Source organism: Gordionus sp. m RMFG-2023, chromosome 2, assembly GCF_954871325.1.
Source record: "Gordionus sp. m RMFG-2023 chromosome 2, tfGorSpeb1-WG-v2, whole genome shotgun sequence".
Taxonomy (NCBI): Eukaryota; Metazoa; Nematomorpha; class Gordioida; order Chordodea; family Parachordodidae; genus Gordionus; species Gordionus sp. m RMFG-2023.
The window spans coordinates 3,454,937-3,482,226 of record NC_088776.1 but is presented as its reverse complement, the minus strand read 5'-3'; the positions used below and the strand labels follow the sequence as shown (position 1 = coordinate 3,482,226).

General features: G+C 27.1%; 1 protein-coding gene across 1 annotated transcript; it reads right to left on the bottom strand.

The window, feature by feature from the left end:
* Positions 1 to 817: 817 nt before the first annotated feature.
* On the bottom strand, positions 818 to 2,472 carry LOC135923222 (uncharacterized). Its single transcript, XM_065457863.1, has 3 exons — positions 1,732 to 2,472; positions 1,186 to 1,675; positions 818 to 1,125 (listed from the first exon to the last, which is right to left on the bottom strand). The coding sequence occupies exons 1-3, from the start codon at positions 2,470 to 2,472 to the stop codon at positions 818 to 820; spliced, it is 1,539 nt and encodes a 512-aa protein (XP_065313935.1).
* Positions 2,473 to 27,290: the final 24,818 nt, after the last annotated feature.

Here is a 27,290-nt window from a genome sequence, read left to right as displayed (position 1 = left end):
ATAATGGCCATTTTCAAATATTGGGTTTTAAAATATACGGCCCTGGCCCGGATATTTTTTTTTAAAAAAATTTTCGGACCTAGCTCGGTTAAATTTAAATAAATTAAAATACGCCGGGCCTGCAGGTTGCCAATACTTATAAAATCTTTATAATCATATCATCTCATATCAATCATATCGAGCACGTGTCGATAGATTTTTCTTTTGTAAGACAAAATTTGAATTGAATAGTACATTGTGATGGGCATGCTTACTTTAAATTTATTTGTATTGTTTTTTTTTTATTATTACCAATATTTTTTTTTAATCGATACTATTTGTTTTTTTTATCAATATTATAATTTTGTCAATATTATTTCCTTTAATCTATATTATTTGTTTTTTATTATTAATGTGGGTTATAAAAATCTTGAAAAAGAAAAAATTATAACACATTATTATATTCTTTCTTTTTCTTCTTTTTTAAAAAAAATGTTATATTTGAAGAGCAAATAGGTAAATAAATTAAAAAGGAAAATAATATATAGTATTAGAAAATTTACATAATTCTTTTTGGATTACGGTTAAAATTTTAGATACAATAAATTCTAGATTTTTCTACTTAAAATCTTGTTTGCACGATGACCAAAGGTATGACTAAATCAGGGTTGTGCATTTGACCGGTCAAATACAATTCGGTCAATTGACCGATATTTGACCGATCAAATATGGTCAAATTCAAATAAATGTTTTTTACACCAATATTAACTTTATTTTGCATTTATATAATATTATAATAAATCTATGTATAATAATAAATATCATAATATTTTTTAATTCATTCTTTAGTCAATGTTTCACCCTCCGTGGCAGAGTCTTGTTCCGATTCATATTCAATATCATTATTTTCTTTAATATTTTTAATCAATCTTAAATTATGATACACTCTTACTAATTTTCCTGCTGTAGAAGCCTTTAATCTATTTCTGTTTTTCGTGTGAATATTGCCCCAAACCGACCAATTTCTTTCAGAAGAAGAAGTCGAACTAGGAAATGTTAGTAAAATATTAGCGACTTCTCTTAATGGGCAAAATGCATTCCACCAACTTGAGGCCGAAATTTGATTGTTTCTTATGGAAGTTACAACTTTTTACATATTATGGCTATTAAATATACCGCTTTTGCTTCTGAAATTTACTATATTACTCAAAATATTTTGATTATCACCACCTTGTAAAATACCCAATTCTTGTATTATATTACATGCTTCATCAAATTCAGTATTAGTAAGATGCTCCCCTTGATATTGGGGGTCCAATAAATAAGCAGCATTGTGAGCACATGTATTTATATCAGTTTTTCTCTTTTCAAACATAACCTTAATTTTTTTTTCTTGAGATGGAGAAAATATAGAATCATGGCATGATTGTATTATGTGTTTTTCCAAATTAAGCATCTCGTTTTTTACTTGGGCCAAAGTACATTTATCCCCTTGCACTTTAAACAATGAGGTAGCTAAAGGTTGGAGTATAGCTAAAAATTTTAAATTTTTCGTCCAAAATTCTTCGTTTAATATATTATTGGTAATTTCTATGGGACAATTATCACAAACAGCTTCTTCAACAACTGATGCTTTTAGAGCTTTCTTGCTTGAATTTGCTCCATACATTTTATTGACGATGCCCATCTTGTTTGGCTAATTGTACTTAATGTAGATGGTATGCCATGAAGATTCTTATTACGGGAAAATACTGCAGCTGGTATGTGTTTATTCTTGAAAAATTTAACAATTTTTTTAATTATTGAAATATGGTCACTGAAGGCGTCCAATCGTTCAAAATCGTGAAAGAATAACTGCAATGTATGCGCTGCACAACTATAACATTGTATATGATTATAAATAGATTCAGATTTTAGAATTCTCCAGGCTGCTTTCATGTTAGCGGCATTATCAGTAACTAAAGAATATACTTTTACCGGATTCAATTCATGAATTACATTTTTAAATTCCTGGGCAATATAATCTGCCGTATGGCGATTTTCCTCAGTATTTAGAAATTTGTAGAACACTGGAACAGGCGTCATCACCATAAAATTAATAATACTCTCGTTTCTAATGTTGCTCCAGCCATCTGATACAATTGATAAGTAAGGAGCTTTATCTATTATATCTGCAACTCTCACCTCCATATCACCTGACGCTTTATCTAGAAGATATCCAGCCAGCTGCCTTCTCCTGGGTAATGTGTAAATAGGACGTATTTTTTTAAAAAATTCTTGGATGTAGGGATTTTCAGTGATGTGGAAAGGTAAATTGCTCGCATATACAGCCTTTGCAAACAATTGATCCAGCTCATTTTTTTCTTTGGAATTAATTCTATCTATGAAACCGGTTATACAAGATTGGGATTTATATTTAATCGCCTTGCTTGTAGATTGATTAGAAATAATGGAATCAAATTCTCCTGAGTCACAAGACAAAATATTGTTCATTTGATAATCATTCTCACTAATTTCACCCAATTATTCATTAGAGTTAGACTTAGAAGTATTACAAATTACATTTGTGATATTTTTTGTAGAGGTTGATATTTTGGAATTTGAATAAAATTTTTCCTTAATTATAACAGGGCACATAGTACAGCTGCTTAATAAATGTTTGACCATTCTATCAACGTGGGTGATATAGGACATCTTGCAAAACTTGCACACAGCTTTAACTGATTTACCATCGCGTACTTCTTGAAAATGTTTCCAAACATGATGCTTTGGTTTGACCATAATCCCTAATATATTAAAATTTAACAAAAAATGATTTTGATTATTGTAAAGTTAATCAATCTTAACTATTTTATAATTATCGACCAATTATTCCAATAATTTCTTAATATTATAAATATAATATAATATATATAACTTTTTACCAGAATTGAATAATTTTCCGTAAATCTGACCAGAACAATTAAAATGAAAATTAATTTTAAAAACCAAATATAGCAAGTGTAAGTAAAACAAATGAGAATTAATATAATTTATACTCGGCTAAATATTAAATAAAATTTAAATTTATTAAAAAATAAGAATGAAAAAATTATATTATGATTATAATAAATCGGGTATTTTTATTTTTTTTAAGAAAAATGAATTGAAAAAAATAAAGAAGGCGAGAAACGGCAATGATTAGGCAAAAAAATAACTAAAAATATTACTATATTTAGAAAAATTACATATTTATATTTTAATAAAAAAATAATAAGATTGATAAACATGCTTTTAATGCATACTAGTTAATTATATCAAAATATTTATTCGCCATTAATATTTTAGAGTATTTGACCGTATTTGACCAGTCAAATACTCCTCCGGTCAATTGACCATTGACCGAATTTGACCGGTCAATTGACCGACATGCCAACCCTGGACTAAATACTATAACTCTATTTTTTATTTAATATTAATGAGGAAAAAAATATATATTTACTAGCTTTTTTAAATTTAAAATTTAACAAATATATATCCATAAGAGGGCGTTAAATATATAAATATGAAAATATAACTTTAAGAAAACCAGAATTAGAGTTCTTTATTAGATTTTCCAAGAAATCTTTTTAAAAAAGATAAGCAAATAATCACTAGAATTCTTAATTAGATTTTCCAAGAAATCTTTTTTAAATAGATATGCAATATTCACTAGAATTCTTTATTAGATTTTCCAAGAAATCTTTTTTTTAAAAGATAAGAAAATAATCACTAGCATTCTTAATTAGATTTTCCAAGAAATCATTTTTAAATAGATAAGCAATATTCACTAGAATTCTTTATTAGATTTTCCAAGAAATCTTTTTTTTAAAAGATAAGCAATAATCACTAGAGTTTTTTGTTAGATTTTCCAAGAAATCTTTTTTAAATAGATAAGCAATATTCCCTAGAATTCTTTATTAGATTTTCCAAGAAATCATTTTTTTAAAAGATAAGCAATAATCACTAGAGTTCTTTATTAGATTTTCCAAGACATCTTTTTTAAATAGATAAGCAATATTCACTAGAATTCTTTATTAGATTTTCCAAGAAATCTTTTTTTTAAAAAATAAGCAATAATCAGTAGAATTCTTTATTAGATTTTCCAAGAAATCTTTTTTTAAAAGATAAGCAATAATCACTAGAATTCTTTATTAGGTTTTCCAAGAAATCTCTTTAAAAAAGATAAGCAATAATCACTAGAGTTCTTTAATAGGTTTCCAAGAAATCTTTTTTAAAAAGATAAACAACAATCACTAGAATTCTTTATTAAATTTTCCAAGAAATCTCTTTTAAAAAGATAAGCAATAATCGCTAGAGTTCTTTAGATTTTCCAAGAAATCTTTTTTAAATAGATAAGCAATATTCACTAGAATTCTTTATTAGATTTTCCAAGAAATCTTTTTTAAAAAGATAAGCAATATTCACTAGAATTCTTTATTAGATTTTCCAAGAAATCTTTTTTTAAAAGATAAGCAATAATCAATAGAGTTCTTTGTTAGGCTTTCCAAGAAATCTCTTTTAAAAAGATAAGCAATAATCACTAGAGTTCTTTGTTAGGATTTGGTAATTGTATATTTTTTATATTATAATATAACTTTGATTTCGCCTCTTAAAAATTAATTAATTATCTTTTATAAAATTTATTAATGCTTTAATTTGGGGTTACTACTTGTGTAGACATATTCGAAGAATCCAACGCCCACTAGAAGGCTTCTTATTTGTTCTTGTTGTCACATCAACCCTCGGAAACTTCGGGCACTTCAGCACATCTCTCCTGAAGAAGATTGGAAAAAAAATTACCCATCTCAGCCGCGATCCTAAAGAATATTTCTATATTCCTTAGGAACATTGGCTTAGAATTTTCCCTACAAATATCTTATCAATTCATGGTCCATGTAACCTATCCAATCGTTTATAATAGTACTTTTATTAGAGATATATTTTTAGTATTGTTTGAAATGAATATTTTCCTTTTTTTTGGTTAACACTGATTATATTTTCCTTATTATACTAGTTAATTTATTTTTAAACATATTGCTGGTAAATATATTTAATTTATACAATCTTTTTTAAAGAAATTTATATCCTTCTTCCATTTTGATAAAAATCTTGATGGTTAGATTTATAAGAGAAATTTGACGCTAAGATATTTATCTTGCAGGATCTGGAAATTTATGCCGATTTCCATAACTCGGAAAAGTATCGGTAAAAAAATGGAGTTCACTGATGGCTTGGAGGAGGTCACTGATTCGTCAAAGACACACTACAACTTGAAAGTAATGAGCAAGTTTGTATCGATTCCTTTCCACATTTATATCTCGACTTTTAATGAGGGGAGAGGGGAGGGGGGCAGGGTAAAATCATGTCTAAAGGAAATGCCTGTTAGATTTAAGTGCACGCTATGTGCTTTTATGAGGTGTGCCATCGTCTTTGCGGCAACGATTATATGCCTTCAGAAAAAAAAGGACCAGGCCTTATCTAATATTTAAATAATCCCCTATTTTCTTATTACAAAAAAAAATAAATATATAAATTAAATGGTAATAAAACTAGTATTAAATACGTTTCCCAAAATCTTTCTTTCTTTCTTTCTTTCTTTCTTTCTTTCTTTCTTTCTTTCTTTCTTTCTTTCTTTCTTTCTTTCTTTCTTTCTTTCTTTCTTTCTTTCTTTCTTTCTTTCTTTCTTTCTTTCTTTCTTTCTTTACTTTCTTTCTTTCTTTTTGGATATCTGCCCAAAATTATTCTTTATCCATAATAATGCTAATTTTTTTTAAAAATATTTTATACAAGATATTATATTAACAATTTGTAAATCCCTATTAGATAATCCCATCATAAAAAAAATGATGATATAACAACTATTTTTTTTAAAAAAAAAACGAATTAAGATAATATTATAAATCGTAAATAATCTTTTTAAATCGAAATAGTAAAAGTTTTAAGTATTTAAGAGACAATTACGAAGACAGTATGATAGACGTAAGGACGATAACTAACATTATAATTCTCGTAATCCTTGAATAAAGCGCATATAGTTATTCTATATTCGAGCCCAGATTTCACGTTACTAAAGTTAAATGAAGTCACTCTTGGCTATAATAATTATATAAAAATATAATAATAACATGTAAAGAAATTGTTTGCTCAGTTAGAATAGCCAAAAAAAAAATATTATCGGCTACGGAAATCTTAGGCTTAGTATTTTTAGCATAGACCTGTAAGAGGTACCATATGCACTACCCGACTTTTATATTTTCAAGCCCGGCCCGGATTTTTTTAAAATATATATTATATTTATTTTTAATTTTCATAGATAGTAATGGCGATTTTAAATATTCGGGTTTTATAAAATACGGCCCGGCCCGGATTTTTTATTTAAAAATTTTTTCCGCGCGACTCGGGCATATTTAAACCGATTATCCGGGCCCGGCCTGCAGGTCTCTGGGTTTTTATTTCTTCAAATCTTAATTTATTTTTTTTACATTATAAATACAAATGTCGTTATTTACGTTATTTATAATGCGTTCTTGTCCAAGAAAATATTTGTCTATTCGGGTAGGTGACAATTCAATGATGAAGCCTTTATAACGTTCTTCGATAAGATTAGTTTTCCAAGACACCGACATTTTTAATTTTCCTTTGCCCAAATCAATCACGCATGCATTCTTAATCCTCGGGGTATTCCTGAAATCAACTTTTTTTTAAAAAAATAAAATAAAATAAAAATAAAGATAATCGAATTAAGGATTTTTTAAAAATTAAATGCCCACCTTTATAAAAAAAAATATTTATTTATGATTTATTTTGTGGAGTAAAATATTATCAAAATATTATTTTGAAAAACTGAATAATTTGATTAAATCAAAAAAGGTTTTACATAAAGGATAATGCAGGAATGTGAACACTTTCACAAAATAAAAAAGGTTCTGGGTTCGGTTATAGGAATAAAATTTAAAAATTAGAGTTTAGAGAAATGACTCAAAATAAGACTTTTTTTCTTCATTCATTTATTATTATACTTCATATATATGTTTAATTTTTTTCTTTCTTATCTTTCTTTCTTTCTTTCTTTCTTTCTTTCTTTCTTTCTTTCTTTCTTTCTTTCTTTCTTTCTTTCTTTCTTTCTTTCTTTCTTTCTTTCTTTCTTTCTTTCTTTCTTTCTTTCTTTCTTTCTTTCTTTCTTTCTTTCTTTCTTTCTTTCTTTCTTTCTTTCTTTCTTTCTTTCTTTCTTTCTTTCTTTCTTTCTTTCTTTCTTTCTTTCTTTCTTTCTTTCATTTTTTTAGCGCCTTTTTTTGATTCTTAAAAATTCTGATCTTACCGGAAATATATTCCATCATGTTTGGAATAACCTACCCTAAGAATTCCGGGTAATTTTATCGTGAACTTTAAAACTTAATACAATTGATTTTTCGATATAAATTATAAATAATTCTCAAAAGTTATCCGCAAAATTATCTACGATTCATAAAAAAGACAGGCATTCCAAGCATGCTGAGATACAGATAATTAGTAATATCTGAGATGTGAATCCTTCGACAAAAAAAAGGTCCAGGTCCTGGTTCAGGTACATTAATAAAATTTAAAAAGTGTCCTGGTTCAGGGGTTGGGTTCAGGTAATATAAATTGAATGACTCAAAAAAGACTTTTTTTTAAAATTAATTTGCTATTATACTACTTACTATATATACACATTCATAATTTACGAATAAAAAAATTTCAAAATGAAATAATTTATATTTTAAATGTTATATTTCAATCACACAATCATAATTATCTCGTAAAATATCATCCTTGAGATTTTCCACGACAATAAGACGATATATATTTTAAGGAAGAAAACGCACGATCTACGCTGACCCTAAAATAGATTAGTTATCTTTTATAATACATAAATTCTTGTTACTTGTGTCGCCGGTTACAGCCATGACTATTTCAAGACCACGATACATAATTCTGAATATATTAAAGAATTTTCTTTCCCAGAATTTTAAAACATTCGTATCCCTATTTATTTACTTAACTTCTGAGAACTTTTCTATTAAAGATGTAATAGGTATTTGATGTGATATTTTTTCTCTATATAAAAGTAAAATTTCAAGATCATCAATGTTGCTAACATTATTATTTACTATAGCCAGTAGGCATTGTAGATTATTTCATTGATTTTCGTATTCTTTCGCAATTGTGGGAGTTCTTAAAATATTTTGCAATATCCCTTCCTTTATCAATGATAGTTTTAAAGTGAATATTTTTTTTAGGCAATCATTAATCGCCAATTTTAGAGTATGGGCTGCGCTTCTGATGCAACATATATTTGTGGAGAAATCTGTTTATAATTTCCTGAAAATTAATTTCCTTTCCGTCATCATATCATCCTTCTTTTTCACTGAAAATTCATTTAATAATTTGATTGATTTTGCAAGATTAGCATCTTTATCCTTAGAAATTGTATAGGAATATGAAATTTATTTAATGTTCCTAATATCATTCTTTTTACATATATATATTCAAAAGTCGCACTCTCTTTAATCTCCTTCATAAGCTAAATTTTGCCATATTATATTATGTGCTTATTTTATATACTGTTATATTTATTCCAAGAATATTTTATCCCCAAATCTTTTGGCGGAAACAAGTTTTTTAATGAAATAATTTTATTATTTTTGCTTGTATTTTTTTTTCTCGATTCATTTAATACCGTTTAATTTTAAAACGGCTAATTGATTTTCCAATTGACTTGATCAATAATTTTTTTTAAAACCAGAATCTCAATTGTATTGAAAGATCTTCCATTTATTGTGACTAGTGTTGTTAAACCGATAACTCAATATTTTAGCCAGAAAAATATTGTCTAAACCCTGAAGATTTCGCTAATAGATGTCAGAGCCTATTTACCCAGCTATGAGGAATATCTTTAGACTTTTTATAATACGTTTCTGAACAAAACATTGAGTTAGTCGTTTTTAAAAATAGGCTAAAATCGAGTCGTCATACAACATTAATTGTAACTAACTCAAACTAACGCATTCAACAAAATTCTTCTTCTAACTTTAACAATATGAATGCTTTTTTTTTAAAGCGCTATAATTTTCATCCTTCTTTACAATACTGACAGTAGACTTTGTAACAGTTATCTTCTTCCAAAATATTTGGTTTTTCTTATTTAGTTACATTATAATACTCTAACAAAAATATCTTTTATTTTTCTATACTAAAAAAATATATAAACAAAGTTTGTTTAACAAATAGATTAGCAATTTAAAAATAATAAAATACCTAATTTTTTGATTTGAATTAGAATATATATTTGATAACTTATAATAAAAAAGATATTATTTGCAAAACACTGCCTGCACAACTACAAAATAATTCCCAATATTTCACCTTTCAAATTCAAAATAATAAAAGTATTTCTATTTGTGAGAAGTATATCAAATAAATTATCCCTTTAAAATTAAAATATTATTATTTACTCGCACTAAATAACTTTCAAAAATAATCAACGTATTTCTATTTATATAAGGCATATTTTAAAAAAATTTTATACCTACAACTAGAAAATATTTTATGATTATTTCACTCTTTAAATAAAATGGAAGTTCAGGAAGGAAAATTGAAAGAAAAATGAGAAGATTTTAAAAAAAAATAAATGATTCCACGAAAAAAAAGAGTTTTTTGAGATCTTAGAACCCTTGGATTCTCCAGGTCCGGGTTCAGGTTCGCGTTCACATCACTGGGATATATTTATATTTATTATATTTTTAAATTTAGAAATTTATATAGTATAATAAATAATAATAAATACTTACCGCGTTTAATTCCTTTTGATAATTTTCCATCTTGTATAATGTTCAAAAAATAATAATAAATTATTATATTTTTTAATTTTTTTTTTTTGAAAATGATAATTTTAAATTTAAATCATTTTTTATTTGATCGCGTAAAAAATTTAAAATTCTGATTTTAACCGGAAATGTATGCTGTCATTGGAATATCTAACCAATTAGATTCAGACAATTTTTTCCGTGGACCTTTTAAACCTCATACACTTTTTTATATAAATTATAAATGAACTCAAGGGTTAACAGCAAAATTGTGCAACAAATCACGTGATAGGGGTATTCCAAACATGATAGAATATATTTCCGGTTAAAATCAGATTTTTAAATTTAAAAAAAACGGCCCACATTGTCGGAAATAAAAAAACACATTGACGCGCTAACGCATATCATAATTTAATTAGCGATTAATCGCGGTATTGCCTCTTCGCGCTTTTGGTTAATAAATTCGCGATATATGATTAGCAAAATAGTTTTCGCTATATCGTCTTACAAGCGATTTGGATTTCGGACTCATAAAATTATTAGAGATTAAAGTTTTCGTTGTTTATGAATTAGCTCTAGAAGAGATCTCGATAAAGGTTTTGTTTTGCTATTAAATAAAAATATTCCCCGATTATGGGCTTCGTTGAATAGCGTGCGAATGTTAGATTCGCGACAAAAGTTTATTCTATAAAAATAAATTCGTTTTTAATAAACATTGACTATAAAAAGATATCGCTAAAATGTGTCTCACGATGAAAGTTTTGTTGATGTCTTAATTTTTAAAATTGTTTGTTAAATTTAAAAACTTTTATTATTGGTTTTTTTATTTTTGAGCCAAAAAAATATTTGGATAAATTTTTTTTAGTATAAATTGCCATTTTAACTTGAGAGATTTTAATAGAAAAATTGCGAAAAGATTTAATTATAATATAAGAGAATTTTATTATAAAAAATTGATTGGAATTTTTAGGTAAAAATTTGATATCTTTCTTTAAAAACAACTTCACTCATTTTTTTAAAAAAAATAAGAGAACCCTCTGTCAATCAAAAACTTCGCAGGTGCCCCCCCCCCCCACCGGCCATCTTGTCATTGAAGGTAAAATATAAACTAAGCAATTCCGATAGATCATTTTGAAAAAAAAAATCTATCTCCTTATATATATGTGTTAGTCACATGATGTTCCATAACATGGTGTTTCATTTTTAAAAGACACTAAGGGGGGGTTTCTGAAAGTAGTCACTTATAATTTTTTGAAAAGAATATTATGCGACTTATAAAAATCTATTTAGTATAAATATATCTAAAAATAAAAGATGAAGAAGAAAATAGAAAGAGAACGAAGGAATCAAAAAAAAAAAATTACATTGGAATATTTGCCAGGCCGAATAATCTGGAATATATTCTTGAGGTGAGTAAATTACCCAAATTTCTATCAAATATTTGGCGCCTTTATCTAAATCTCTAATCATGAATTGGTTCCGTTTCTTATTTTCATTTGAATAACGAAGAAAAATATATATATATTTATTAAAAAGTTATATATGTGGTATATTATATCAGAAATTAAATTTCTATTTTAAACAAACCATGGGCTTGTTGTTGAACGATTTGAAAATCGGTAACGCCACCGCCATACCTCTAAACCTATTTAAATGAATAGCGTAATCTAGGGTTGGATGATGCGGCATCGACAATTTGGGAGATTCAAATACGATTTTTATATCGTAAGTATGTTTCCTAACTTTCACTAACTCGATTCTGAAATTTCGCGTACCGTAAAGTGACCGATTTCGCAAATGATATTTCTTGATATTGGGTTCTTGGAGTTCTTCACCACTCATAATATTAATAATTAAACTTTTTTGATAACAATTATTCAGTGTAGTATTGTTAAACTACCCTAACTTCAGTCAACGGTAAAACATCGTAGCTATGTATTTATCAGAGTTGTTAAAGGATCTAGATTATAAAAATGTGGTATCTGTATCTAGATAGATTCTAGATATTATTTTAGACATTGTATCTGTATCTAGAACCATTTAAAAAGTATCTTTTAACAACTCTGGTATTTATACAAAAATATTCAAAATCAATCTTCAAGTTGAGACTCTACTTAGAATCTTGATTCAATTTGTTTTTTAGGCTAAAAGCTTAACTAAGCCCACAATAGGGATGGTCAAAGTTTAGGTAATTTAAACAACACTAATTCTGTGCATGATTTTTTAAAAAAATAAATTCATTTTTTAAAAAAAATAAATAAATATTGAAATAACAACGATAATTTACCAGTTAAATTGTTTGCATTCACGCCCGTTATAGCAAAGCATACGAAGCTCAAGAGTAATCCGTATAAATAATCTTTCGACATCGTAGTTAGAAGGAGGTTTAAAATCGTGAATTAATTATAAAATTATAAGAGGTAAAATAAATGAGCCTTTCTAAAATCAAATTTGAAAAAAAAAAAAATTAATTAATATTTACACACAAACACACACAGGTATGCATAATGGATGCTCGCGATAGTTTAAAAAAATTAACATGAACCTTTACATTTAAACAAATAAGTGTAAAAAACAATGTGAGAACCGTTATCATTGGAAGCATGATGAAATATTATTATAATATCTTAATGTATGTTAATTTTTTTTTTTTAAAGAATTAAACCTACAATTACAGATAAATATTGCTCATATAATATTTATTTAAAAAAAAAAAGTTTATAAGGTGGGAGGGGAATGTTAGTGATGAATATAATATCCCCTATAGCGTTGTAAAACTGTTCGACTTTTAAAAACGACACACCGAATATTTTACCCAAAAATACTACGCAAGGCTTAAAATTTGGCTCATAGAGGGGCAGAAAGGTTATCTATTATCGAGGAAATCTCATGGTTTGCGTAATATTTTTTTTGATAAAATATTGGGTTAGCCGTTTAACAACCACTATCTCCCTCCTACGAAAATATATTAAGGATAAAAATGGCATACCAACAATTACCCTATAACCATTTTTGCCCTAAATAGGCACAAATCGCATAGTAAAAGGCTATCTAAGCGCAAAATCAGTCTTTTGCCCTATAGCGTTTTGCCATAATAAGCGAGTATAACAAAAAAATGTACTACGTATTTTTAAAATTTTACAATAGTGGATGGATAGGAAGGATGTGAAAAGAAAAGTGTTAAATAATTTTTCCCACAATGATAAATTGTCTCTATCTAGTAGTAATTTTTTTTTTATATTAAGTTTGACTAAGACAGCTGGATACTGCTGTGCGAGCTCTCCGTGGTATTCTAGATAGAGTTTCTGGAAAATCGAGTAAATAAAAGCGAGATTAAGTTAAATCAAGTAATCATCTATAACAATGTAAGGGTGGATTAGAGATAAACACTTTTCCCGGAAAAATCCTTAATTTCAATGAGTAGAGGAATCATGTTTATGTGGAACCTGGAAAAAAAAGGCGTTACTGTCTTGAATATATTTCAAAAAAATTGGCTACAGTTTTATTTTGAAAAAATGGGATTTGGTCCTTAAATTTAATGCCATTCTCTGGTGGTTGCAAACGCTGCAAAAGTAATCTTAAAAGTTTAGTCAACAAAATTGACTTAAATAGTTAATTTGGAAATTTCAAAATGGGGATCGTTTAATAATTTTGAGAGGCTATAAAATAACGACAAATATTTTTTTTTTCTTAAATAAAAGATCTTAGAAAACTTTATTCCCATTCCCTCCCACATTATAAAATATATATATATCTCAGAGCACTGCGATACAAGCAATAAAGTATCTGTTAAATTTCACCGGACTATGCTTAGACCCGAGACCACGCGGACCGTGTTAGCTCATAATAGTTAGGGTAGAAAAAATATTCATGGGATACGAATTATTATTATATTTAAAAAAGGGTTAATAAAAGAAGAAGAAAAAAAATAGTTATATGCCTTGCCTTTTTAGGATATATATATATATTAGTCTACATTTACTCAAATAAAAAAACACTTAATATTATTGGTGGCAATTTTAATTTTTTTATTAAATCTCAGATCGTGAATTTTTCAAATATTATGGTAGTCGAATAAATTTATTAATTTTTTAAATGATAATTATCCTCTATCTGTTTCCAGTATGAGAATCGTAGTGGGAGAGGGGGAGGACAGGGCAAGGAAATATCCCACATCATCAAAAATTTTATGTTCTTTGCAAATATCATCTTAAAAAGCTGGTAAAAAATTCTTCCCCCAAAAATCTATACAATATACCACTTTATAAACGTTAATTTTGGAAGAAAAATAAGCATAGTAATTTATTATAAAAATGTTGACTATAAATTACAAATTTTTATGTCAAAAATCAAAACTATTATTTAAGGAATGTAATATGGCCAAAGGCCTCCAATAGTTGATCTTAAAGATCTGCAATAAAATTTATAGTGGGATAAAAAAAAACTAACCTTACTCCTCCCTTCCTCTTAGCAAAATCCTGGTTATGCCTATAATTTCCAGATCTACAGTTTAAAAAAAATTATTATTACAAGACCATAATTATATAGAAATAATAATCATATGTTAACTTCATCTAAAAATTTAAATAAATTATATTTATTATCAAATATACTTTTCTTAGAAAAATTAATGAGTGATATTCTTAAACTTAGCTTAATTCTAGAACTGGTAAAAACAGCGTTCCAGAAATAAAATGGACACAACATAGATTTGTAATTTATAGAATCATGTATAATCTAATTAGCGAAAAATAGAAATTATTTTATAGTTATCGTTTAGAATAGTGTGCAAATACAACTCTCTTATATAATTGATGTAATAATCATTTTAAAAAAATTTTTATTATAATTAAGAGAGAATAGGTAATTTGAACTCAATGTATAGTTGTTGTTGTTTTAAAGTTTAATGATTTACGTTTAGGAATTTTTTATAAAATTAAGAAATTTTGAACCCAAAAATTTTACCTCAAAAAAAACCTATTTGTTTTTTAAAAAATTATAAATTTTTGATAAGTAAAATAAACTTGAGTTTTTCGTTATAATTTATTTTTTTCAATTAGAAGGCCGAATATACTCAATTGAACTCCTATAAAATTGTTGAGTAAAGCAAGGATAAATATCAATATGAAAATCAAATTGACTGTTTTTGGTTGTTTTATGTTTGTATATATAATTATCAGAGACCTGAAGGCCCGGTCTGGCCCGGCCCAGTTTTTAGATATACCCGGGTCGGGCCGTGCAAATGGTACCTTTCCAAAATTCAATTTATTTGTAATGTTTAAGAAAAAAAAGATCGAATTATTATAAAAGATGATGCGACTGGAGAATATTATTTTTTTTATGACATTGGTTTTCGGTCAAAAACCGATGGATCAGTAATGCTCTACAACTGGGGATACTAGATGTGCCAGTTTATTTATGGCACTAATTTAAAAAATCAAGGGTGTTGAGAATATTCGAATTTAATTGAGTAAATTTGGATTTTTCAAGGATGGGCGTAATAAGTCCTATGGTGAATTCCATTTCGCAATGATGATAACAGCTTTGTGGATTTGGTGCTGAGATCACTCATGATTCCAGCATAAGTGTACCAGACGTGATGCGATAGTATATATGAGGATTATTTTTTATAGAATATTAACTAATAAACGCTCTCTAACCAAAGTATAACATTTATCAGTTAGGCTAGTATTGTAATTATATATTTTTACCTTATTTTATTTTTTAAGGATCGCTAATTTATAATGCAATAATTCTAAGAACAGCGAGGGCTTTACCCTGGCTGCATAAATTATAGGTAGAAGAACTAGAGGCCTTTTAGATCTTTTAAGACCGAAGGCAGTGACGTCGCTAGGGGAGGGGCGCAGGGGCTCGAGCCCCCTAAAAAATTTGAATAGCCCCCTGAAGCAAATTTTTTCTTTTAAATTGCTTCTTAATATCCCCTTGAATTAAAAATAAATTTTTTTAATTGCACCCTGAACGATTTCTTTTATAATTCTATTGAGTAATATATGGATTTAATTTTATTATTTAAAAATTAATAAAACTATCTAAATTTTTATTAAATGAATACTATTTTAATTATTATATTAGATTAATACATATAAATTATATGTTCACTCTGTCAGCTTGCAATCAAATTCTGTGTTAAAAATATATCAATATCACTCACTAAATATTAATTTAGCATAACAGTTGAAGCTTAATTGACTTTTATTATTTAAATTATTATATAACCTTAATTAAATAAATATAATCATTTATTAATTGAAAATTAACAATTAATATTGTAATTAGCCGAGTTCAAAATCACTAATCAACTACATTTTGATTTTTAAATTTAATTATGTCTCTTCTTAAAATTATTTTCAAGGTCCAAATCAAAATGAGTATAAGATATTTATTTATAAAAAGTAGATATAAATAGTTTATATTCCTTTATAATATATAATTATTTATAAAATATTATGTAAAATGCCACTTTTACAGACATATGACAGTTATATAACATATTACAGTTAATATTAAAATTTTAATAATAAATACTTTTGATAATAAATATAAGTAACAATTTGCATTCAATTATTTAACGCCATCTATTTATTAAATATATTATTAAAATTAAACTTCTTATTATTCATCCCACAATGGATGTAATAAATTAGATATCTTTTCTTCTCTTTTTTAATGTGCTTTTAGGAAAGCTATTTTTTTCTTCTTTGACAGTTTTGAGTTAAATTTTTAATACGAATATATTTTTGATATTATTACAATCTACTATTATTTTAAGATATAATATACCAACTAGAGGTGGTGTGACAATAATATATAAAATCTTAATTGCTTTCATCATATCACTCTGGTCCTTATTTTCTATTTACTAAATGTTTCATTTCTAATATGGCATCCTTGACATGTTAATAATTCAAGGCTTCAATATTAGTTGGTGTATACACCAACTAGAAGTGGTGCGACAATAATATATAAAATCTTAATTACTTTCAATATATCACTCTGGTTCTTATTTTATAGTTCAAATTATTTATAATATGGCACCCTTGCTGTGTAAATAACTTTAAACTTCAAAATATTTGCATCTTCTAAAGATTTTTACTGTTTTTGTTTTATCAATTTATCTAACATAATAATTCTGACATGGGTTACCACCGTAGTGTCATGGCTATGACGGCAAATTAACCAGCATCTATTATTTGTGTGACTATGTAATTTAAGATTATAATATGCAATAATGGTCAACTGTGTAGTCGTTTATATATAATTAAAAATGGAAGATAATCTTTTAGAAATTTAATATCTTACAAAAATTTTCTAGATTACTTATCTAGCTTCCAACATGTCATTTAAGAGGTAGCTCTAGCCACTATATAGTTTTATGATTTAAATTGGTCGTTATTATCTTCTTCATGAATTGTTGATTTGGTTAGGCCTATAAATCCTTATTAGTCCGATCTATAAAACATTGTCTAAAATGGTAACAGAGAGTTATATTAGTTTCATGGCCATTTGTAAATGTAACTTGCTAGAATTATATAGCCTTATGTGGTTTTTAAAAACCATTATTAATTGAGGTATATGTATGAATTAATTACTTTTTATCACTTGTAATTCTTTACGCAAAATTTTTTTATATCAGCAATCGAAAATATTTCATTCTGTAATAAATAGATTTTGTATTAAAAAGTATTATTTTTAGATCTTCTATTGTTTTAATTATTTATATTCTAGTTTATTTTGTATGCAAAATTATAAATGAACAAAATATGAAATTCAGAATATTTGTCTAGAGTTACCATATTTTAAAAATGTATAATATATTAATATAAAACCCGCCGCAAATTGAGGGATATGGGGGGGCGAAGCCCCCCATGTAATTTTTTTGGCTGAGCCCCCTGAGATTGCAAAGGCTAACGACGCCCCTGACCGAAGGGCGTTATTGATGAATATTATGTTCTAGAATACCCCACCGTTTAAAAAGTATGAGCTCGTTGGTACCAAAATAAAGGTAAAATATGGGGAAAAAGTACTAGTAGAAAAGTTAGGGAATATACTAAATCATATCCAGTTTGAAGATGGGATGATTGGTCACAGTCAAGCAAAGATACTATTAAAATAATTTAGCACCGGCTGATAGGGGGAAAAGAAAAGAGGGAAGTGAGAAGAATAAAGAAGGTTGTAAGAAGAGAACACATAAATTTTTTGTAGCTCGATGGCGACGCAGTAGCATCACTAGGGGAGGGAGCAGGGCCGAGCCCCCTTGAAAATTTGAATATCCCCCTGAACTAAAATAAATAAATTTTTTTGATAGCCCCTTGGACGATTTCTTTTACAATTCTATTAAGCATTATATATAAATTTGATTTTATTATTTAAATTAATAAGACTATTTAAAATTATATTAAATAGTGCTATTAGATTAATATATATAAATCACATTTTCACTATGTCAGCTTGCACAATCAATTTCTGTGTTAAAAATGGAAAATCAATAATAATGTCTAAATATCAATTCAGCATTAACATTTGAAGCTTGATTGATTTTTATTATTTAAATTATTTATAACCCTAATTAAATAAATAAAATCATTTATTAATTGAAAATTAACAAATATAATATTGTAATTAGTTGAGTCAAAATCACTAAATGCCTCTTCCTAAAAATATATCCAAGGTCCAAACAAGTATAAGAAATTTCTTTATAAAGAGTAAGTACACATATAGTTGATAATCTTCTATTATATAGAATTGATTTCAAAATAATATGTAAAATGACACTTTTAGACATGTATGAAATAGAATATATTACAGTAAATATTTTAATAAACTTATCTAATTAATGCTTTTGATAATAAATATAAGTCAATTTGCATTCAATTATTTAACGCCATCTATTTATTTTTTCATAATATTATTAAAAATTAAACATTATTATTTATTTCACAATTAATATAATTCTTATTAGATATCTTTTTCCCTTCTATTTTTTTACGTGTTTTTAGGAAAGCTATTTTTTTCTTCCTTGAAATACAGTTTAGAGTTAAATTTTTAATACGAGTATACATTATTATCACAAACTACTATTATTATATGATATAATATACCAACTAGAGATCGTGTCACAATAATATATAAAATCTTAATTACTTTTGTCATGTCACTTTGGTACTTATTTTCTATTACTATATGATTCATTTCTAATATGGCATCCTTACCGTGTAAATAATTCAAGACTTGAATATAATTGCATAATTATTTCTTCTAAAGATTTTTAGAGTTATTTATCTTATATAATAAATTTTGATATGAGTTTACATCGTGAGTGTCATGAGACTTCAAATTAACCAGCATCTATTATTTGTGAGGCTATTATAATTTAAGATTATTCCTGCTGCTGAGAGCGTTTGATTGCATAACTTAGATGAACAATAATGGTCAACTATCTAATCGTTTATATATCATTAAAAATGAAAGTTTAGAAATTTAATATCTCACAATAATTTTCTCGATGATTACTTATCTAGCTCCCATAATGTCTTCTAAGAGGAAGCTCAAATCACCATACAGTTTTATGATTTGGACTTGTCATTTATATTCTCTTCTTTAAGAATATAATTGATTTGGTTAGGCCTACTAAATTTTCCTTTATTAATCCATTCTTATAAAACATTGTTCTCAAACATGTATCAAACGTTATATTAGTCTCATGACCTTTTGTCAATGTAGGTTGCTAAGAATTATATTGCCGTGTGGTTTTTAAACACCATTATCAATTGAGGCAGTGTATGAATTAATTAACCTTATTTTTATCACTTGTAATTCCTTTAGATTAAAAATTATTTGAAATCCGCAATCGAAAATATTTAATATTAATAATAAATGGATAAATATTTTGCATTAAAAAATAAATATTATCTTTAAAAATGTCTTGTATTGTTTTACTTTCATTATTTGAATGCATAATAAATGACAAAATATGAAATTCAGAATAAATTATTCAGTTTGCAAATTTCAACTAAAAAAGTATAATTAATATATAAACATAAAACCCTGGGCAAGGCCCGCAAATTTTTTAGCTGAGCCCCCTGTGATCGTAAAGGCTAGTGAGGACGTTCCTGAATTATAGTACTAGTATATTTATCAAGTTCAATTCCTTTTGATGATATTTTTCGTTTTGTCAAAACAATAAAAAACAAAAATTATTTATTTTACATATTTTATTAACAATTATACCCTATAACACCCTCATAAAATAACCATATAAAAAATACATTTGTTTTAAACATAAATTTTTTTTTTTTTTAAATTTAATGGTTAAATGTTTTTATATTTAATGATCAGTTATAAAGATAGTATGATAACTGTAAGGAGTAAAGAACAGTTTATCATTATCATAATCCCTGAATAAAACGCGTAGCGTTATTCTGTATTCGAGCTTCGGTGTCACGTCACTAAAATTAAATGACGTATCTCTTGACTAATAATATAAGAATGTAATAATAATAATAATATATTAAGAAACGTTTTATTTGAAATAGTCAAAAAAAATAATATGTGCTTAAGAAACTTTTTTAGGGAAACCAATTATTTAAGACGGAAGAGGAATATTAAGAATGAGAATTACCCTACGATTTTGAAGGGTGTAAATTTCGGGCGTTCGGTCCGTTATTTTTTTAGAAAAATTTGTTCTGCTCCACCCGTTCTTGAATTTTTTTTTATTTGTCCCGAAAAGTCCTACCGGAAATAAAAATAGAGATTATTTGTCCGCCCAGCTGTTTCTTGCGAAAATATTAAAATATATCGATTGTTTTTTTTTTTTACAAAATTTAATGATATCTTATTAAAAATTTATGCCCAGCCCGACCCCAAATTTTTTTGAAAAATATTGGGCCCAGCTCAACCCAGCCCTCTAAATCATTTTTAAAAAATAGGCCCCATTTGCAGATCTCTAGTATATAAAATGTTATCGTCCTCATTATATATCATTAATCCAAATCATTAGAGTTGCTTGAACGGCTCGTTTTGAGGCGATTTTTGGAAAAGGGCTAGCTCAATATTTCATCCAGAAAAATATTACTCAAGCCTGAAGATTTTTGCTCAATATTATCGAAATCTCGAGATTTGGGCAATATCTTTTCTGGCTAAAATTTTGAATTAGCCGTTTAACAAACACTACAAATCTTGACTCTAGTAAATTAGAAATATAACGAAATTATTAAAATGAACTACCTTAGTTTCTTAGTCATATTGCCTCAATTTTATATAAAATTACAAATTTCGTTACGTTTGTTATAGTGCGTTCTTGCCTAAGAGTATGCATCACTGGACTCGTCGGTGACAATTGAATGAAGAAGCCGGTAAAGTTTTCTTCGATATGATTAGATCTCCACGATACCGAGATATTTACTTTACCTTTTCCCGAATCAATCACACAGGCGTTATAAATCATCGGTGCAAGCCTGAAATCAACTTTTTTTTTTCGAAAGATAGTTAGGTCGAAGTTTTTTCTTTAAAAAAAACGCTACACGATTGAATTTTAAGTATTAAAAATAATTTATTGATACTTTATTCACTGATACGGGAATTAATTTCTTTCTTTCTTTCTTTCTTTCTTTCTTTCTTTCTTTCTTTCTTTCTTTCTTTCTTTCTTTCTTTCTTTCTTTCTTTCTTTCTTTCTTTCTTTCTTTCTTTCTTTCTTTCTTTCTTTCTTTCTTTCTTTCTTTCTTTCTTTCTTTCTTTCTTTCTTTCTTTCTTTCTTTCTTTCTTTCTTTCTTTCTTTCTTTCTTTCTTTCTTTCTTTCTTTCTTTCTTTCTTTCTTTCTTTCTTTCTTTCTTTCTTCTTCTTTCTTTCTTTCTATCATATATATATATATAATATTCATTATTTGAAGATATTTCGATAACTATAATTTTGATATCTTTGTCAATTGATTCCGATAAAAATATGAATTCCCATATCATCAAATTATAAAAAAAAATTGGAATTTATTATTCAAAAAAGCTAAATAAATTGATTGAATTAAGATACGCTTAGTAATTTTTGAATATATTACACAAGATAGAATAGAATATATTTTTTTTATATAGTAAAAAAACAATTATAGCATAAGTAATAGATATATATATACCACGTTTGACTTTTCTTGATGAACTTTGATCTATAATTTAAAACAAATTAAGCCCTTTTATTGTTTTTAAATTTATTTGAAAAATTTCTCTTAAAAAAATATATTTACTATCTTTCTTCCTTCCTTCCTTCATTATTTCCTTCCTTCCTTTTTCTTCCTTCCTTCCTTCCTTCCTTCCTTCCTTCCTTCCTTCCTTCCTTCCTTCCTTCCTTCCTTCCTTCCTTCCTTCCTTCCTTCCTTCCTTCCTTCCTTCCTTCCTTCCTTCCTTCCTTCCTTCCTTCCTTCCTTCCTTCCTTCCTTCCTTCCTTCCTTCCTTCCTTCCTTCCTTCCTTCCTTCCTTCCTTCCTTCCTTCCTTCCTTCCTTCCTTCCTTCCTTCCTTCCTTCCTTCCTTCCTTCCTTCCTTCCTTCCTTCCTTCCTTCCTTCCTTCCTTCCTTCCTTCCTTCCTTCCTTCCTTCCTTCCTTCCTTCCTTCCTTCCTTCCTTCCTTCCTTCCTTCCTTCCTTCATTATTTCCTTCCTTCCTTCCTTCCTTTCATAAATTTAATTTAAAAATAAATTAAGCCCGATTTTTTTCTCCATTGTAAATAGCTTTCTTAGTCACGTGATGTATCTTTTAAAAAAAATAGTATCAATTAAGGATAAAAGACATTAGATAATTCTAGAAAAAATGACATTACGACTAAAAAAAGTTCCATAAAAAAATCTCTTAAAAATAAATAAAGATATGAATGAATGAATGAATGAATAAATGAATGAATGAATGAATGAATAAATAAAACATTACATTTGAATGTTTGCCAAGTGATGACTGAAATATATACATAAGGCGCATAAAAGTTCAAAACTTTTAGGAAATATGTCGTGTCCTTATCTAAGTCTTCAATAAATAGTTTGCTCTGATTCTAAATAATATGATATAAAGAAGAAATAATATAATTAGAGTTGTTAGGACAACAACAAAAAATAACCATTGGATTGTAATTGAGTTCTTCGTAAATCTGAAGAGGCGACATCTTATCGCTAACATTATGCAACGTGGTATAAGAGTAATCTAGGGATAAATTATTAGGTATCAAAGAATCGATCTTCCTGAACGTTATTTCAATATCATATGTTTCGCCCTCATCTTTAGTTACATTGATTCTGAAATTTCTCCCACCATAGAATGAATTATTTCGCAATTGACAGTTCTTTATAATAGAATATTAGTAATTATGTCAAATTTTGATGATATTTATCTTTAAAATAAAATAATGTATGACTACTGCTATTAAATTACCTAACTTCAAGACCATCTCTATTGTAGCTTAGTCAAGAAAATTATGAAGATTGATTTAAACATTTTTGGATAAAAATATGGTCTACACTGGTTTTATAGTTGACTTAAAACCAGGTAGTTTAACAAAAACACTATGTATGACATTTACCAATTAAAGTAGTAGAATTCAAATCCGTTGTCGCAAAGCTTAAGCCCAAGAATACGCTGTATAAAAATATTTTTGGCATCATTTAGTAACGAGATTTAATCGAATTATATAATTGGAAAAAAATAAGGTATTTACAAATTGACTAGTAAAAAAGATAGACACGTAAAAATATTTATTCTAGTTACATATATAAGCATAATAATACCAAAAATAAAATATTATGAACTTTTTTATATTATTGGTTATTGTAGTATTTTATTTAAAATAATTTCTAATTTCCTTTTTGAATTATATATTATATATATATATGGAGTTGAAATAAAATTCGTAATTTTTTGAAGGAAAAAACAATATGACGACTTGGGCCTTATTTTTTTCTATTTGACAAAAGTTTTTGAATGTTGTAAGTATTCAATTTTTTAATATATTGTCCAGCTACCTTTAAATATTTTTCAGAACTTTACTATTTTGATCAGTGTGTTGGTGCCATCTAAAAACTCTTATTTGAATCTGGTTTTATATCTAATTTTTCTATTAGGCATTTAAACTCGATTTGCCTTGGGTAGTTTTAAATGGACTTTTATCGGATATAAAGAAATCCATTTAAAAAAAACCCTAAAATTGGAAAACTGTTCAGGATAAAAAATGTTGATTCTGAAATCTCATTGTTTTAATATACGAATTAATGGGAAATTTGGGATAGGAATTGTTTATCAAAGAAAAAGGATGATGAAACTTAGGAAAAGGTTATAAGAGTCGGTCGATACCTGTAAATAGGATCAGAGAGATAGAATTGTCTCTATAGTTATAAGATCACGTAGAATAGTTATGCTTGATACTATCCAATCTTCCTGTGGAGTCTAAGATGAATTTATAGCTCCGGATACTCCGTCTAGGGTTAATTTGATCTATGATGTCTTTAATAACGAGAAAGGATAGTTATCATTAGCTGGATGTTTGCAAAGCAGTTCATTAAACATTGTTTAAAAAAAACACTTTAAAGCATCTTTAGTATTGAAAATATATATTTATTTTCTTTAAATAATTTCAGCCAAAGATTCCTGAATTGTTTCATGGTTACGATCTTCCTTTATTTAGTTTACAGTCAAGTATTTCTACTTCTACATCTTTCTTTCTCATAAGAAAGCTAAGAATGTTTGTCTGGACAAGATTGCCCTATAATAGAAGGCCTAAGGTTTTTTTTTAAATATTACATTTATATCTTCACTCATTTATTTTATAAACGGTACAATATATTTTAAATTTGATCTTTTATGTTACTTGTGTAAAGTATATATAATTTTGATATTATTTTTAGAAATAACCATCCTTATTCTAGTTGTAGAAATTCGATCACAGACGGAACAGACACCCTGGTGGCTTGGAGGGAGAACCATTTTTTTTAGAGATATTTGGAGTCTGAAAAAACCTTCAAATTATGGTGACGGGTCCCATAATTTGTTTTTTGCAAGAAAAGGTAGCGGTTAAAATATGCGCGAAACCTATTATTTTATCGCTTAATTTTAAATTTAATTTATAAAACGGAGAACATTTTATTTTTCGTTTTGCCTATAACTTAATGATTGATAATTATCAGAGTTGTTAAAGGATCTAGATACAAGTATCTAGATATAAAAATGTGGTATCTGTATGTGTATCTAGATAGATTTTTGATTAAAATAACGGTATCTAGATATTATTTTAGACGATGTATCTGTATCTAGATCCATTTAAAAAGTATCTTTTAACAACTCTGATAATTATATTATTATTATCTATATTATATCGATTAATAAAATAGATATATATAATATATGTCGTATGGGGATTGGGAATCAGTGGGGATTCAAAATCTTTTAATTTTAAATCCTTTACCGAGAGCGATTTAAAAAATTTTAAAGTCTGATTTAACCGGACACGTATTCTAACATGCGTAGAGTATTTGCCCTATAAATTTCAGCCAATTTTGCCACGAACTTTAGAACTACTTCTAATTTATATTAATTTTTTATATGGATTTTTCATATAAATTAAAAAAAAAAATACTAAAATGTCTATGGGTGAAATTGGCTTAAATTTATAGGGTAAATACTCTAAACATGCAAAAATACATTTCCGGTTAAATCGGATTTTTAAAATTTTTTAAAATCGCTCTCGGTAAAGGATTTAAAATCAAGGGATTCCGAATCCCCATACGACATATTATTCCTTATATTTTTTTTGATTTTCCGACACGAACACTTCGATGATGTAAAATATTATGATGCGTTACGTGATTGGCACTGCGATATACCTCTTTGTGCTTTGGATTACTTCTCGTGCGCTGATTAGGGTTGTTGAATCGTTTTGAGCCGATTTTTTTTTTTAAAAAAAACGCTAATTCAGCATTATAGCCAGGAAAATATTGGCTAAGCGTCTAGATTTCACCAAAAGATGTTCAATCCTATGTGCCATCTATGAGCGAAATCTTTAGGCTTGCATAATAGTTTTCCTGGAATAAAATATTGAATTAGCCGTTTTTAAAAAATCGGCTCCAATTGAGCCCTTCAACAACACTAGTGCCAGAGTTGTTAAAGGATCTAGATACAAGTATTATCTAGATCCTGTATCTAGATATAAAAATATGGTATCTGTATCTGCTAGATAGATTTTTGATTAAAATATTGGTATCTAGATATTATTTTAGACGATGTATCTGTATCTAGATCCATTTAAAAAGTATCTTTTAACAACGCTAATGTTGTGTTAAATGAATAAAAATACAGAAAACAATCTCGGACACACAAAAAAAAATACGCATTTTATTTAGACGATTTTAAAGAAGAATTTGATTAATTTCTATGATTTCGGGAAAATTAGTGTCATTAATTTTAATTTAAAAAGGCTGAAAAGATTAAATTAGAAAAGAAAATGATGTTCTTAAGAAATTTTGAAAATATGCTTATGCATAAAATATACTATATAATACTATATATATAATTTTTTTTTTTAATTAAGCAATTTTCTAGTATTAGTATATTTACCAAGTTCAAATTCCTTGTTGATCATTTTTCATTTTGCCCAAAAACAATAAAGCTGAAAATTATTTATTTTTACATCGATATTTTATTATAACAATTTGTTTTGTTAAATATAAAAAAATATACACTATAATCCCCTCATAAAATAATCATAAAAATACATTTGTTTAAACATTTTGATTATTTTTAAATATAATGGTAAAGGTAGTGTTGTTAAACGCATTTTGAGCCGATTTTTAAAACGGCTAACTCAATATTTTCGCCAGAAAATTATCACATAATCCTCGAGATTTCGATAATACATGTCTAGACCTTTGTTCCTTCTATGAGCAAAATCTTTAGGGCTTCCGTAATATTTTTTCTGGATAAAATATTGAGATATCCGTTTTTAAAAATCGGCTTAAAACGAGCCGTTTAACAACACTAGGTAAAGGTGGTTTCAATATTTTAAGTAATTATAAAGACAGTATGATAGACGTAATAACTAAAGAACATTCTATCGTTATCAACATCCTTGAATAAAGCGCGTATCCTTAATCTGTATTCGAGTTCTGATGCCACATCACTAAAATTAAATGAGGTATCTCTTGACTATAATATAAGAATATATTAAGAATTGTTCCATTTAAATAGTCAAAAAAATAATGTGTGCTTTATTAAAATTTATAGGGGACCTATTATTTAAGAGGTAAGAAGAATATTAGGAACGAAAATGATCCTATGAATTTGAAGGGTATAAATTAATGATCTTCACCAGGCCTAAAACCCGGCCCAAAGTTTTTTAAAATAAATTTGGCCGGTCCGACCCGGTCTTGAACGATGTCCCAAAAAGCCCGACCCGAAATAAAAATATAGATTATTTGTCCGCCAGGCCATT